This window comes from Saccopteryx bilineata, chromosome 6 (genome assembly GCF_036850765.1).
Source record: "Saccopteryx bilineata isolate mSacBil1 chromosome 6, mSacBil1_pri_phased_curated, whole genome shotgun sequence".
NCBI lineage: Eukaryota > Metazoa > Chordata > Mammalia > Chiroptera > Emballonuridae > Saccopteryx > Saccopteryx bilineata.
In genome coordinates this window covers 138501128-138517699 of record NC_089495.1, presented here as the reverse complement: position 1 = coordinate 138517699, position 16572 = coordinate 138501128, and the positions used below count along the sequence as shown (strand labels likewise).

Sequence of the window (16572 nt, the reverse complement as noted above, 5' to 3'; positions counted from 1 at the left end):
ATCTTGGCTGAGCCTGGCTTCTTTCACTAGAAAACAGAGAGAACTCCAGGCCTGACCTCAGAGGACTGGCGAGAGGATGCCATAATCCATTTAAAACACCACACTGCCCTTCACACAGAATGAAGGCTCAAAGAAACGTCAGCCATTGTGGCTGGCGTTTAAGAACAACACAGAACAAAATCAGAATGTGATTATTTCTGGGACTCTAGGAAAAGAGGCCCCCCAAATTCTGATCACCTGGCTAGAATCCTGAAAGACAAGGGAATTCATCACAAGAGGGACCTGTCTTTTGTCATCCATCTGATTGACAACTGTCTGTGTATAAAAGAGCACACTGACAAAGCCATCTTCAGCATGAGCAGAGCGATGACATCACTAATAATCTTGTTAGTATGGCAGGCCTCCTGCCAGGCTGTAAACAGTGCCCAGGGCCACCAGCTCTGTGGGGCTGGACACATCCGCAGAGCAGAGAAGACAGTGAGCAGGGGCCATATCTGCAGGGACGAGGACCAAGGCGGCAGAGAGGAGACAGGGTAGCAGTGAGATTTTCCAGAAGCGTCTACTCAAGAAATGCAACAAATGCAACTTAGAACGCTAACACAGAAGAGCGTGCTGGTGACCAGTGGCCGAAGCAGCTGCATGGAGGGCCTCTCCAGGCCCAGGCTCCGCAGAGGCCATCGGCCAGGTCTCCAGAAGGACTCAAGTTTTCAAAGCACTCACGTTTGAATCCTGCCTCCACTATGTCCCAGCTCTGTGATCTGGGTCCAGCGCCTCAGGCTCTCTGGACCTTAGGCTGTGTTTGTAATAATAAAACAAGTTAACAGTTAATAGACGCAAAGACCTGAAAGCATACCCGGCCTGCCACACAGCAAGCGCCAGGTAAATGCTAGAGAGAAAAGACAAGAGGGGAAAAGCCCACCGTGACTGACAGCACTTCAACCACGCTCTGGAAATCCCAGACACACTCGCAGGACAATGGCATCATTTCACACACGCGACCTCCCGGAAAACAACGCAGACCGCGAGGCCTCTCCTCAGAAGCTCGTGCCCTGCTTGTGTATTCTCCCTAGAGGTTAACAACCACCAAGAAGTTTAAAATTTTTTTAATTTATTCCTTTTTGAGAGGAGAGGGAGAGACAGAGAGAGAGAGAGAGAGAGAGAGAGAGAGAGAAGGGGGGGAGGAGCTGGAAGCATCAACTCCCATATGTGCCTTGACCAGGCAAGCCCAGGGTTTTGAACCAGCGACCTCAACATTTCCAGGTCGACGCTTTATCCACTGCGCCACCACAGGTCAGGCACCACCAAGAAGTTTTAAAATGTACATCAGATCAAATTTATTCCCCAAACCCTCCAACAGCTTCCCATCACATTGGAACACAATCCAGTTCCCTCCCAGGACAAGGCCCTGTATGATAGGGCCCTGCCTGCCCCTCATCCTCCTCCCTGGGAACCCCGGTCTTCGCTCTGACCCTGAATGCCCAGCTTGTTCTGGTCTCAGGGCCTGGCCACGGGCCGTGCTCGGATCCCAGCTCTCCCCTGATTGGCTCCCCAGTCCCTGCTCTCACGTTGCCTCTTCAGAGAGGCCTTTCCTAATTTCAGTTGTGTGATGTCCAAAGTCACTTTCTATCCCCATATTTTGCCTAACGTTTCTTCAAAGCACTTATCACTACCTAACACTACATTGCATAATTATCCACTTACTGCCGTGATTATCAATGCTATTCAGAGAGAGGCTCTAAAAAACACCAATACCTTTGGTACCAGCGGCCACTGTCAACAGCATTCAGTTCCTCTGGGTCATTGGCACCACGCACCCACCATGTATTCTGCCCTCGTAAGCCGCTATCATGGTAAAACTCGCAAAGGCTGGTAAAAAATCAAGGTGACCCCAAGAAAATGGCTCCCCCTCCCAAGCAAATAGAAGAAGACAGTGAAGATGTGAAATGTCAGAAGATGAAAGCAGTAGAGAAGAGGTTATCCTTCCTCTGAGAAAAGGCAGGAAGGCTCCCAGAACTCCAGTGAAGAAGGCCATGGCTTTCCCAACACAAAAAGACTGCAGTTCCCAGACCAGCCAAGAAAGCTGCTGTTGCCCCTGGCAAAGGGGCAGCAGTCACACCAGCCAAGGCAGTAGCCATACCTGGCAAGAAGGGAGACACACCGGGAAAAGCACTGCAGCAAGCCCTGGTGACAGGCAGCACCCACCCCTGCCAAGGAAGCCAAGCGGCAAGGATGCCAAGAAGGAAGACAGTAATGCGGCAGGTGATGACGACAGTGAAGAGAGAGAGAGGAGGAGGAGGAGGAGGAGGAGGAGGAAGATGGAGGAGGAGAAAAAGAAGGAGGAAGAAGACAAAGAAGAGGAAGAGGAGAAGGAGGAGGAAGAAGAGGAAGAAGAGGAGGAGAAGGAGGAGGAAGACGGAGAGGAGGAAGAGGAGGAGGAGGAGGAGGAAGAGGAGGAGGAGGAGGAGGAGGAGAAAGATGGAGGAGAAGGAGAAAAAGAAGGAGGAAGAAGACAAAGAAGAGGAAGAGGAGGAGGAGGAGGAAGAAGAGGAAGAAGAGGAGGAGAAGGAGGAGGAAGACGGAGAGGAGGAAGAGGAGGAGGAGGAGGAGGAGGAAGACGGAGAGGAGGAAGAGGAGGAGGAGGAGGAGGATGAAGGGGATGACGATGAAGATGGGGATGACTCCAAACAAGAACCTATGGAGATTATACCAGTCAAAGGAAAGAAAGCTCCTGCCAAAGCTGTTCCTGTGAAGGTCAAGAGCACAGCTGAGGATGAAGAGGAAGAGGATGAAGATAAAGAAGAGGAGGAGGCGTAAGAGGAGGAGGAAGATGAAGAATCTGTCCAAGAAGCACCTGGGAAATAAAGGCAGGAAATGGCCAGCCAAACAGAAAGCTGTTCCTGAAGCCTAGAAACAGAAAGTGGATGCTGCAGAACCAACGACAGCTTTTGACCTCTTGTTTGGAAGCATGAACTCCTCAAATCGGCCTCTCAGTTCAAAACGGGCAGCAGTGACATGTTTGCTAAAAATGATCTTGCAGCTGCGGATGCCAGAGCTGGTGTGTCTAGGAAGTTTGGCTATGTGGATTTTGAATCTGCTGAAGATCTGGAAAAAAGCCTTGAAACTCACTGGTTTAAAAGTCTTTGGCAATGAAATTCAAATAGAAAAACCAAAGGGAAAAGGAAGTAAAAAGGACCGAGAGGCGAGAACCCTTTTGGCTAAAAATATCTGCCTTATAAATTTACTCAGGATGGATTAAAAGAAGGGTTTGAAGATGTGAAGGAGATCAGATTCATCAGCAAGGATGGAAAGAGTAAAGGGGAGGTTTATATGGAATTCAAGACAAGCTGATGCAGAGAAAACCTTGGAAGCAAAGCAGGGAACAGAGATAGATAAATGGGCGATCCTTGCTCCATGTCATATCAGAGAGAAAGGTCCAAGCCAAGACTGCAGAGGATGGGAAGAATAGCACTTGGAATGGTGAATCCAACACTCAGCTTCTGAGCAACCTCTCCTCGGTGCAACGGAAAAAACTCTTCAGGAAGTTAGCTGAGAAGGCAACTGTTATCAATGTGCCTCAGAACCAACCTGGCAAATCCAAAGGGTATGTATGTACGCATTTATAGAATTTGCTTCCTTTGAGGATGCTAAAGAAGCTTCCAAGTCCTGTAATCAAAGAGAAATTGAGGGGCAGAGCAATCAGTCTGGAAAGGCAAGGACCCAGGGAATCACCTAATTCAAGAAGCCAGCCATCCAAAAACACTGTTTGTCAAAGGTCTGTCTAAGGAGACTACAGAAGAGACACTGAAGGGGTCATTTGATGGATGTGTTCGGGCAAGGACAGTCAACAACCAGGAGAATGGATCTTCCAAAGGGTTGGTTTTGTAGAATCAACAGTGAGGAAGACGCCAAAGCCGCCAAGGAGGCCATGGAAGATGGTGAAATGGACAAAACAAATCCACTTTGGGTTGGGCCAAGCTTAAGGGTCAAGGTAGCTTTTTAGTCTGAGGTGGCTTTGGTGGCAGAGGACAGGGAAGTTTTGGAAGCTGAGGAGGCTTCTGAGGAGGATGAGATCACAAGCTACCAGGAAAGAAGAGGAAGTTTGAACAGTTTCTTCTATCCTGTCCTTCTCTCTTCTGTTTGCAAGAAAGGACTCTGGGGTTTTCCTCCATTACCTGACTGATGACAGAGCCTTCGAGGACATCCCAAGACAGCATGCAGTCCTAGGGTCTACCTGAAAACCTGTATAGATAACGTTTCAAAGGGAACACCCTGTTGGTTTTTTTGACTGGGTATCCATATAGACTTTTTAAAGAGAGGAGTGATACAACTAACCCTTACCTGTAAGTTTTATTTTTTTAGATTTTTTTTAATTTATTCATTATAGAGAGAGGAGAGAGAGAGAGAAGGGGGGAGGAGCAGGAAGCATCAACTCCCATATGTGCCTTGACCAGGCAAGCCCAGGGTTTTTTTGAATCAGCGACCTCAGTGTTTGACCTCAGTGTTTCCAGGCTGGCGCTTTATCCACTGCGCCACCACAGGTCAGGCTGTAAGTTTTGAATTTATATTGTTTCTTCTCATGTACAAAACCATATTTTTTCTACAAATAGTTCTTGGGTGTGTGTATTGGGGGGGGCGTGTAAAGGAAAGAATAATATTTTATTGTGATTTTGCTTCAGCAACTTTGGGACAAAGTAAAAGTCCTGAACTCTGGTGCCGGGAGAAAAAAATGGCAGTGCTCCAAGCCCCACCCAAATTGATTAAATCAGAATTTCAGGGAGGGGACTGTGTATCTCTTTCTACAAAATGACCCAACTGATTCTCCTGTGCATCCAGGGTTTACTCACAGTCTAGAATGTGCTTCCTCAAATTTTAATGTACATATAAGGCACCTGGGGATGTTATTAAACTACAGGGTCTGACTCAGCAGGTCTAAGGTGGGTCTGAGGGTCTGCATTTCTCATAAGCTCCCAGGTCGATGGAGCCTACTTTAAACTGCAAGGGTCTGACCCAGCATCGCGCATCAGAACCCTCTACAGGGATGAAAGTGTTCTAAGTCCACACTATCCAACACATGTGCAGCTACTGACTACTGGAATCGTGGTTCGTGCAGCCAAGAAACTGGACTGTTCATCTTAGGCTACCACACTGGACCAGGCAGACCTGGCACGTTTATGCTCCACAGAGAACGGCACCAGCACCTAGTAATGTAGCCTATACGAGAAGAAGCGAGGATTGCTCCAAATTCTTGGCCTGTACAGAGCTCTGTGGAGTGAGTGGCCGGGAAAATCCAACCAGAGGCCTCTCTGGCCACCACTCTGGGAGTGGACTAATGTTTACCTAAGGCAGGGAGGCATGCAGGGAAGAGTACAGGGAGCCACCTTAGTGACTAAAGCATGTGGTGACTCTACCTTGACTTCAGAAGCCAATGGCATGCCACCACCACAGTACGAGGCCCTCCTAACTACAGCCCCAGGCACGCCTGAGCACTCCCATCTCTAGGCACGTCTCTGGGCAATCATGTAGCCACAACCCTCACAGTATTTGACTGCACTGACTTGTTTATAGGACGTCTGTCTCTTCTACTAAGCTGTAGGTTCTTTCAAAGAAAGAACCCATTCCTCCTGGTATTCTAATCTCATCACCTAGCACACAGCGGGACTCTCTAAACACAGGATGAATGACAGGGCTGGGAACCCACCAGGAGCATTAGTCCTTTTGCTGTTAATCACAAGAAAGAAACTGAATGGGTGGGACCCGCATAAGAGACCTTTTCCTCCTCAAGTGACTCAAAAATTTCCAAACACAGAAATCCAGATTTCAGAGCACAGCATCATATAGTGCAACCCTGTCTGACTGCGGAACCTCATTTGCAAACACACACATGCATGGGCAAAGAGGGCACGTCCCTCTGACAACAGATTCAAAGTCTGCTAGTCTGGGATTTGGAAGAGCCGTTTTTTTCAAACAAGTCACAAAGGGCTAAGATTCAGAACCACATTCTTACCTAAAAAGCCCACAGGCCTGGTTCCCACTCTAACCGCTGGGAGGGGCGTCTGGCTCTAAGGAGAGCCAGGCCCCTGGGATTGTGGGTGGCCAAGATGCTCGGTCCACTCCTACAGTGAGAACCCCGGGCTTGTGTTAGCACTGAGATTTCCAAGGTAACCAAGGACAACCGAGTCGAGAATTATGACCCCGGAAGGAAGTAGATTAAATTTTAATACTTACGAGTCAACATCAAATTTATTTTTAAAACACTATCTGTACCCAAGCCAAATAAGCAAGCCGAATGGTGCTCCGAAGGAGAGGTTAACGTTACACACAAAAATTCTCAGTATAGCCTGACCAGGCGGTGGCGTAGTGGATAGAGCATCGGACTGGGATGCCGAGGACCCAGGTTCAAGACCCTGAGGTCGCCAGCATGAGCGCGGGCTCATCTGGTTTGAGCAAAAGCTCACCAGCTTGGACCCAAGGTCGCTGGCTCAAGCAAGGGGTTACTCGGTCTGCTGAAGGCCTTCGGTCAAGGCACATATGAAAAAGCAATCAATGAACAACTAAGGTGTCACAATGCGCATTGAGAAACTAATGATTGATGCTTCTCATCTCTCTGTTCCTGTCTGTTTGTCCCTATCTATCCCTCTCTCGGACTCTCTCTCCGTCTCTGTAAAAAATAAAAGAAAACTCTGTCTTTTTTTTTTTTTTTTTTTTTAATTTTTTTTATTTTATTTATTCATTTTAGAGAGGAGACAGAGAGGGACAGAGAGAGACAGAGACAGGGGGGAGGAGCTGGAAGCATCAACTCCCATATGTGCCTTGACCAGGCAAGCCCAGGGTTTCGAACCAGCGACCTCAGCATTTCCAGGTCGACGCTTTATCCACTGCGCTACCACAGGTCAGGCAAGAAAACTCTGTCTTTAAAAAAAAAAATTCTCAGTATATAAAGACTTTTTCCTTATTTTGAGGCTATTTCAAAAAGTGAACAGAGACTCAAAGAAACAAAGACAGAAATTAGCCCCTCTGAAAAGGGGGCTGGGGGGGGAGCTCACTTTTCAGATTCATACCTACCACTACTTATTTTTTCCGTTATTTCCAAAAACACAGGATGTATTCCATAGGGCAGCACTAGACGATGCTAAAATTATGCAAAATAATGATTTCACCCAGAGAAAGTGATCAAGGGAAAAAAAATTAAAACACAGCTATGTGCTGACCTGTAGTCAAGAGAATAAACTGGTTAAACAAGCATGGGCTAATAGATACAGAGTAGCTTTTCATTCTCTTGCTCATGGAACCATTCATGTTCCCTATGTTCCTACCGGTTGGAGCAAATCCCATTTGGGGGCCCAACCCCACCAGCACCAGGTTCTGGGGATCAACTACCTACCATCTGATAAGCAGTTAGCATTTACGACACCTGTCTGTCAGGTACTGTGCTACGTGCATTTCCACATTAGACTCTCACCCCGGCCTTCTGACGTAAAGAGGGGCTGTCATCAAGGCCGGAAAGCTCAGGAAAATGCGAAAACGGCCAGGTAGCTCACCCCAGTTCACATACCTGGCCAAGTGGTGGACTCTGAACTTGAACCCAGGTCTACCTGACAAAGGAGTAATTTAGAGAATCCAGCATTACATGGTAACAGAAAGCAGCATCAGTTTTCTCAAAAGAGCATCGAGCCAAGTTCAAATTCCAGCTCTTCAATTGATCAGCTCTGTAATTGTGAACAAACTAACCTCTCTGAGCCTCAATTTTATCGTGGAAAGCAGGGATGGGGGATAAACACAACAGATGTGAAAGTCACAGCAGAGGGGAGGAACCCATCAGCTACTAACAGTCCAGCTACAGGTGTGCATATATATACACATAGCACATTTCAGTTGTAAAACGAGTTTTAGCAGATAAGTTCACGAAGGTTTATCAGTTTAAAATTAGTTTAGTAATTCCATGACTCATCTGTTTAAACATAGGGCCAAGGGTTTGCAAATTTTATTTTTTCTGCTTAATCAGTAACTTCATGCCACCAGACCCATTCTCACGCCTCTTTGCAGTATGAAAAGCAGATGCTTGTGTAAAACTAAAATATGTGGGCATCACCAGTCAATGAACAAGTTTTGGTAATGAGGATGAACATCGAACACCGCGGAAAGAGCATTACCTAAATGAATCCACAGTGATTCCTTTCAGAAAGGAAAGAACTTTCAAAATTCGCTTCTCATCAATCCACGCTCACAAATACTGCCACCCTAGTATGTGCACTGGATTTGCTTCAAGTGAGATGAGAGACCTGTAAGGATTTCCGTTTTTTCATATTTGAGACATTAATCAATCCTGTGTTGGGAGGGTAACTCGGAGCAGGCTTGCGCTTTAATAAAATGACCAAGCCCAGTCTCTTTAATCTGCTCAGTAATCGAGCTCTAGGGTAAGCTCCAGGGCAGCACACAAACAGAGCTTTGGAATTACGCACTGGAATCTAAAATTAATCAGAGGAAGGGTATGCCAACTTTACGAGCTGTTCCTATTTGCCTAGCTTTCCAACATCTGGCAGTGTTAATAATATTTAACTGACAAACTGTAGTGGGGAAAAGAAACAGAACTTTAAACAACACAATCAAGCTTGTTTTCTTTTAAAGGCGTCGGGTACAAAGCTTCCTTCCCCTAAGAAATAATCAGCTAGCTACCTTTTTGGTTGCAATCATTCCATACACATTACTAATGGTGTATTTTCAAAACATTATGAAATTTTTGTCTTGCCCAGCACTTCTGAAAAAAACTTCTTGCGGCCCTGCCATCTGCCTCATTTGAAGACATTATTTTTAAGCTTTGCTGATACAAGTAGAATTAAGTGAAGTGGGATCACAGAACTCACTATAAAAGGTTTACATGCAGCTCTCCACTGCCAGACTAGGGGTGGGGGGGGGGGGAGAAGGCAGGAAGGATGCCCTAACTACACTTAAAACAGTCATAATGCTGAATCTGTTACTTTGATTTAGTCTATTATTGACTATTTGTGTCTACAAAAAAAAAATTTCCATTAAGAGAAACATTCTGGATTTTTTTTCCCAAGCAATTCTTAACAGCAGATGCTTTGTTCGAGTGTGGGGGGGGGGGGGGGAATGCCATTGCTTAATTCAAAGCTCTCTGGTGACCTCCCCTCACTCACTCTAGCCCAGTCATAGTCTAAAACACCTACAATACTCCCATTTTAAGGCTGTAACTTGACATTCTGGCCAAGCGAAATTGAATCATCTGTTCAAGACTGGCACACGTCTGGCTTGTAAACCAATTACCTATTACAAGCCAAACAGAGGGCTAAGCTCTTTTACACACAATGTCTCTGACTTGCATCACAACCCTGGAAAGGATGCATTAGGAGTCCCTTTTGATAGGAAGGAAAATGACGGCAGACAGATAGTAAGGAGCTGCCCCAAACCATTCAGCCGTGGCCCGGGACTCAGAAACTCTGTCCTTCCGACACTGCCTGCCTCTCGTTCGTTCCCTTAAGTGTTCTCACTAGTGAGCACCAGGCGTGATGACTTTGCACCTTGACCAAAACCAGGCCTTTTCCAGACTGGTGGGAAGGGAGGTGGTCAGGAGTTACAGGTAAGACACAGGTAACCCCGGGCAGCTATCAAAGGCCTCTGGATCAGAAGCCGGGCCCTCCCCACACCCTCCTGACTCCTCGCCCCAGCGCCGTGGGAATCCCCTCGGGCCTTTCTGGACAAGGTGTGCACACCCTTCTCGCGCAGCCGGTTCCCCTGGACGGACCCGGAGCCGGGAAAAGGGCTCCGGGGCGCACACTTGCCCCACGGAACAGACTCCAGGCAGGGGCACTTCTCTCCAACAAGTCGGGAGGCAAGCGCCCGGGGAGGGTCTGCGGGCCAGGACCCCGGCCCCGCTCATCGGCCACCCAGACTTTCGGGCCAAAGTTAGGTGCGCGGAAGGAACCGGCCGGCCCGGGCCTCGCGAGGGAAATGGGGGGAGGTGGGGTCTTAAAAAGGCCCAAGGTAGCCATCAGCCATGTCCTCTGAGCCACCTTCACGGAACAAAGGGCTTGTGTTTCAGGCCGGGGGAGCCCGGCCCCGTCCGGATCTGGAGGATGAGAAACTTTTCCCGGGATGCCGGAGGAGACGGGCCGGACGCCGGCGGGCCGGCGGGCCGGACGCCGAGCTACCTGCGGCCGGGCCGCCCGCCTCGCGCCGGGGAGGCCGCGCGCGCCCTCACCTCCTCGATGGCCGCCACCGTGTTCCGGCACTGCGCCGTGCGCGTGGTGAAGCTCGAGGCCGTGGGCGCCTTGTAGTCCTCATGGGTCTCGGCCACGAATTCCGCCACCGAGATCTGGTCCGGCATCGCCGCGGCGCGCGCGCGCGGCCGGCCGCCGGGGAGCCGCCGCCTCCGCCGCCTCGGGGCCCCCTGCAGCCGCCCGGACGCCGCCTCCTCCTCCGCCGCCGCTCGCCCGGCCCGCGCGCGGACAAAGAGCAGCAGCGCCCGGGGCGCGGGCCGCCGCCGCGGGAGTGGCTGCCGGACGCGGGTGGAACGGCCGCGGACTGGGGCAGCGGGATCAGGGGCGCCGCGTGCAACCCCGCGCAGCTAGGGCCTGGCCCGTCCGCCCGCCGCGCCAAGCGCCGCACCGCCTGCGCTCCCCAGCGAGCCCCGAGGCGGACGCGCAGAGTCGGCGGGAATGCCCGCCACCCAGCCGCTGGCCCCCAGCGAGTCCCGCGGGGAGGGGCGGGGCCGGCGGGGGGCGGGGCCGGCAGGGGTGGGCGGGGCGGGGCAGGGCTGGCGCCGGGCCACCAATCGGCGCGCTCGCCGCCGCTGCCGCGGGGACGCTGAGCCAGCAGGAAGGAAGGCGGCGCGCGCTCCGGCCGCGGAGCCGCTGGCCCTCCGCCGCGCGCCGCATTGTCCCGGCCTTCGGACCGCGCGCCGCGCTGGGGTTCCACGGCCCGCCACGCGGGGCCGGCGGGCGGCGGTACAGCCGCGGCAGGCTCTCCCGGGCCGGTCCCAGGCCGCGATCCCATCCCGGCTCCGCGAACGCGCGCGCACAGTGCGCTTGTACCCTCCCCCTTGCCCAGCCACTCACTGCCTACGTCCCCGACCCTGCGCCACCGCAGCTGGTCTGGGGACCTTGCTCGGGGGTTCCCCGAAGCCGCAGGGCCTGCCCATCTGGGCGAAGGAGGACGCGTGAGGAGCTCGCCCTCTACCGGACGGTGCACTGCGCCCAAGGCGCGCACTTGGCGTGACACATGCCTCCTGCGCGCTACCCGGCAGCAGCCGGCCGCCAAGCTCGGGTTCTGTGACCGTGACAAGAAATGACCGCAGATGAGTGCATCTCTGCTCTACCTACCTACACTCTCCCAGTCCTCACCACTCACTGTACGGGGCAGGTACCGAGGTGGGTATACCCACCCTGGGAAGATAAGTAAGTCACGGAGCTTTTTCACGTGGTTTCTGAGAGAACGTCAACAGTGGGCAAATCTCATGCGTAACGGGCTCAGTGAAGACTTGCATCAGCACAGCTTCTCATAGAACAGCTCTTCAGGAAACTCTCATAGTTATTTCTAAAAAAAATCCAGAAGCGCCTGACCAGGCGTTGGTGCAGTGGATAGAGGTTCGAGACCCCGAGGCCGGCTTGAGCTCAGGCTCATCTGGCTTGAGCAAAAAAAAAAAAAAAAAAAAAGCTCACCAGCTTGGACCCAAGGTCGCTGGCTCAACCAGGGGGTTATTCGGTCTGCTGAAGCCCCCGGGTCAAGGCACATATGAGAAAGCAATCAATGAACAACTAAGGTTTCCCAACGAAAAACTGATGATTGATGCTTCTCATCTCTCTCTCTGTTCCTCTCTGTCTATCCCTCTCTCAGTCCCTGTAAAAAAAATTTTAAAATAAATAAATAAATAAATAAAAATCCAGAAGCTCTGAAGACACTGGTCCAACAAAATCACACCCTATAACTCCACGCCAGGCCTGGGGCATGGTGTCTGAGGCTGCCAGTGATACAACCAAGAGAAACTTGACAAAAACCTTTTGTGCATCTGAAAAGGAGGAAGTGTTAGAGACATTGGAAATTTAATATGTCAGACAAAGCAGTCTCCTGACACTGCAGGACAGTGGACCAGTCAAACAATCTTTTTTTAAGCTCCCATGTAAGAATTTGCTATATGAGGTGGCAGCTTGGGTCAGACGTTATGTATGGCCTTTGGTATTTTAGTAGCATTGCATGTGAAGTGGAGCTTTCTGAAATAGCTATATGAGTGGCTATCTTTTGTTGCTACATTAGGCAATAAGTTACAATTTTAAAAACTGTAGCGTTTCCTCTTCTATTCCCCCATTTATTTATTTATTTATTTATTTACCCTTTTAGTATCTTTGGTGGTTTCCTTTGTTTGCAACTTGCTTACAATTCAAGTGTTATATGTATCATTTACATTAATACGTCCCCTCCTACACCAGGCCAATTCTGGTCCCTCCTAGCTCGTTTGAAGCTACAGGTTTTTTTGTTTGTTTGTTCATTGACATTGCAAAGACCCTGGGTGTCTTTTCAAGCCTTGTTTTTTGGACGACTGGTATATATCAGGCTATGAGGCTTTGAGATGAGAAAGGAGTGTTTCTTCCTTGGCATCTAGTGCAGCATCAACCAGATCGATCAAGACTTCTACAGGGACAAAACCTTGGTGTTGTTCTCTCCCGTTCTCTCTTCATATGCGACTCCTGTTCTTGTTTCTTGTTTAATGTAACTTTTCAGGTACTAAAAATGGCTCCCTTTAGTAGCCACAACAATAAACTTGCAAAGCTGCATGCTGTTTTACAAGTGGATGAGAAGCTGGTGGAAAGAATTTATTACCAAGTCCCTGGCATTGGTAGTACAAAGAGGACATCTGGGATAGAAAACTAAAGCAATGTGGTCCTCCTGTTATCCCTGACAATCTCAGAAACTCCTGCCCAGTGAAAAAGCCAAAATCAAGGCCAGAGCAAAACATAGCCAATGCATCTCTGACAGTATAATGAGACTGAGTAGTTTCCAACAAATAATAATAAAATTAAAGTTGAATGTGGATCAAGAAAACATTACAGCCCTGGCCAGTTGCTCAGTGGATAGAGTTGACCTGGCATCTGGACGTCCCAGGTTCGATTCCCAGTCAGGACATACATGAGAAGTGACCATCTGCTTCTCTCCCTTTACCGCTCCCCTTTTCTCTCTCATCCCCTCCCGTAGGCAGTGGCTCAATTGGTTCAAGTGTCAGCCCCCAGGTGCTGAGGATGGCTTTGCTGGTCGGTCTGAGCCCTCAACCTCAGATGCTAAAAATAAGCTCAGTTGATTCTAGAATTGGTCCCAGATGGGGTTGCCGGGTGGATCCTGGTCAGGGCACGTCGTGTGGGAGTCTGTCTCACTATCTCCCCTACTCTCAAAAAGAAAAAGAAAAGAAGAGAAAGGAAAACATTATACATAAACACACACATTTTTTTCTTTTATTAATTTTTAGAGAGGAGAGAGAGAGAGAAAGAGAGAGAGAGAGAAAAGGGGGAGGGCGGAGCAGGAAGCATCAACTCCCACACGTGCCCTGACCAGGCAAGCCCAGGGTTTTTTGAACCGGCGACCTCAGCGTTCCAGGTCGAGGCCCCATCCACTGCGCCACCACAGGTCAGGCCACACACACATTTTTTAATGCATAAAGATAAAACTATGTTGATAATGCCTATACTCCCTTATCCAGAACATTAATATCTAAATAGCTCTAATAAGCTAAAGTTTTAAAATTATTTCCTGTATCAGAAATTATATTTTAATAAAAACCATTGATGCAATTTGAATAAAAAAAATGAACTCTTATAGTGGTAAAATTAACAGGAAAGGAACTGACATGAGGCTATTTATAGTCTTGTTTATCCCACCTCTTATGAATATTTATATTTTGCTACAAAGTATAGATGTGCTTGATTTTGGAGTATTGATTGCTCCAGGGCCTACTGGGGATGACAGATTAGTATTTTTGCTATATTACCTATTTAAAAATCTAAAAGATTTTGAATTCCACACACATCTGGCCTCAGGGCTTTCAGATAAGAAAGAGGTTGTAGTTTTGTATTATTTTTTGAGAAACGAAAAAAAAAGTGAAAGAAAAGAAACAGGGAGTTTCAGATTTGTCATTTCCAGGGAAGGGGGGGGGTGACTCTCAAAAATGAAATTTTCAGCAGCTCAGTGAGGCTGGCGAACCGCCCATTTTCCAAAGGAATTTTCTCCCCCCAGTAGTTCCCAAGAACCTGAGTTTTTTTACTCTCAGATCAAAGTGTAAAATATGTTCTACTCCGAAATTTGCTCAGGGGTTGGCTAGTTTAACACAAGACTTATCCAGTTCACTTGCTATTAATTTGTAAATAATTATTCTTGCACTGAACAGATCTATGCCTGGAAAGAACTGTGGTAAACAGTGTAAGGAACTAGAAAACAGCAACAATAATGAACGACCCTAATGGGGCAAACATGTAAGCATAACCAGAAGGTTCTTTTCCACAGCTGAACTACACAAAAGAGTGTGACTGAAGGGACTCATTTATCCCCAAACTGAGACAAGTTTGAATACATTTATCACAGTGATCTCACCTTAGCACTTTCAAGGGGGGCGGGAGACTAGCACCTGCAGAAACTACTTTACAAATTAAAACTGTGACATTGGATAAGGAAATTAACCTCTCTGGACTCAACTCATTTGAAAACGAAAGAAAATGGACTAGCTAATTTCAAAGGTTCCTTCCTGCACTGGCACCCTGTGACTCCATGGTCCAAGTTTTATGTTAGTTTGGGCACAGAGGTAAAACCGCTACAAAGGTCATCTTGCTCCTGAGAATCTCATCATTGATTGGGCTTAGCTGCTTGAGAATGAGCATGTTTTAGATGACATTTAAAGCTAATTTTGAGAATGTTGTCATTTTGTTAAGCTGGTATATTTAGATGACACACTGATTTATTTATAGCTAACTGCATAATAAGATATTTGATAGTTTTGTTTGTTTGTTTGTTTTAACAAAGCAATTTCTACAGGTGACCCTCTCAGTTCTAAAAAGATGATGTATAATCTATACGGTGCTGGAGCTAGCTCAAGCTGACTCCAAGTTAGAGTTTCAGGAATTTTGCAAACTGTTGATTGCTTCCGTATGGTCACAATGCTACTCTCATGGTGTGCTCTGCACATCACTTCCTAACACCGCATTCTGGGAGCTTGACCTTGTCCAAGGGCGAAGTATATACACTAGAGAAATTGGCAAATGCTAAAAACCAGGACTTTATTTTATTGTTTTGTTGATTGTCTAAATTGAATAAAGTGATAAGAGAAAATGTTAGTGCAGATTAAACTAAAAGTGCCTATGTCTGTCGCCTTCCTATTGGGAATAGTGAAAACATCTGAGGTAAGAGCCTTCCAGTGTTTGCAAACTCATGTAATTCAGGACCAAAGTCGCTGGTGTTATTGACAGATGACTGAAGTTTGCAGCATGCATCTTCATGACTTCCCTTTTTTTTATTTTTATTTATTCATTTCACAGAAGTGAGACACAGAGAAAGAGAAGGGAGGGAGGAGCAGGAAACATCAACTCCCATATGTGCCTTGACCGGGCAAGCCCAGGGTTTTGAACCGGTGACTTCAGCATTCCAGGTCGATGCTTGATCCACTGTGCCACCACAGGTCAGGCATGACTTCCCTTTTATCTTAATCATTAACACAAACAAAAACATCAACCAAACATTGATGTTGGGACTACCCTTACTTGTCAATGGCACCAGCAACTTCTTTGATGAATTAAGTAATAACCAAGCACTTATTCATAGTCTTATTTTGTCAGATCATAATTGAATCGCAAACCCCAACCGGCAATGAATCTAAGAGCCCAGCAAAAATCAGTGAGAGCATCCTGTGAAAGTCAATTAGCCATATGAAATTTACAATATAGCATAGTGTGTAATTTGCTATTATTTATAAGTGGGGTACTATAACACTTTTTATAGAATGAAGTTAACTTAAAACAAATATATATACACACACACACACACACACACACACACACACACATTTTTTTTTTTCAGAGAACAGGTTGTTAAACATTTACCAGCTCACTGCTGAGTGTAATTGGACCTTCCCTGCCAAGAGGCAGAGTGTTGACCTGACCACTGTGAGTCATGCTGATGGGGGAAGGCCCATATAGAATTAAACCTCAATCTGTGGGACTACACACACAAAGGCAACTTGTGTTAATAAAAATAGTCTTAGACTAATTAAGAAAATGCAACTTGTTCTTTTCAAGTACTTAGTAAAAGGCAAAAGATTTATATGATCTGAAGAGAAACCAGAGCATCTTTTCAAGTACTTAGGACAACACAAAAGTGCCGACAGAAGCTATAGTCGGTTTTAATGGGGAAAAAATACAGTTTAATTAGCACTCTGTGTGTAAATAGATTCTGCTAAAGCTTGCAATAATTTATTTTCTTGAGTCAAACACTCTCTGTCTTCTCCTGGATTTAGACCCATCCTTTGATTTCGTAGGAGCCCTAGTAGGTGACACAGCGTTTCACCTGTGCCTCACCTGAATGGCT

At 47.6% G+C, this 16572-nt stretch overlaps 1 protein-coding gene and 1 pseudogene across 5 annotated transcripts in view; one reads left to right on the top strand and one right to left on the bottom strand.

The window, feature by feature from the left end:
- Positions 1-10696, bottom strand: part of ASAP2 (ArfGAP with SH3 domain, ankyrin repeat and PH domain 2) — a 163425-nt gene extending 152729 nt beyond the window's left edge. For 4 of the 5 annotated variants that reach the window (XM_066234930.1, XM_066234931.1, XM_066234932.1 and 1 more), the window contains exon 1: positions 10217-10696. In XM_066234930.1, the coding sequence (XP_066091027.1) occupies positions 10217-10342 (126 nt within the window). In that variant the 5' untranslated portion in view covers positions 10343-10696. The remainder of the gene's footprint in view (positions 1-10216) is intronic. The other variant, XM_066234933.1, reaches the window with a different exon arrangement.
- LOC136308365 (nucleolin-like) lies at positions 1848-4005 on the top strand (annotated as a pseudogene).
- Positions 10697-16572: the final 5876 nt, after the last annotated feature.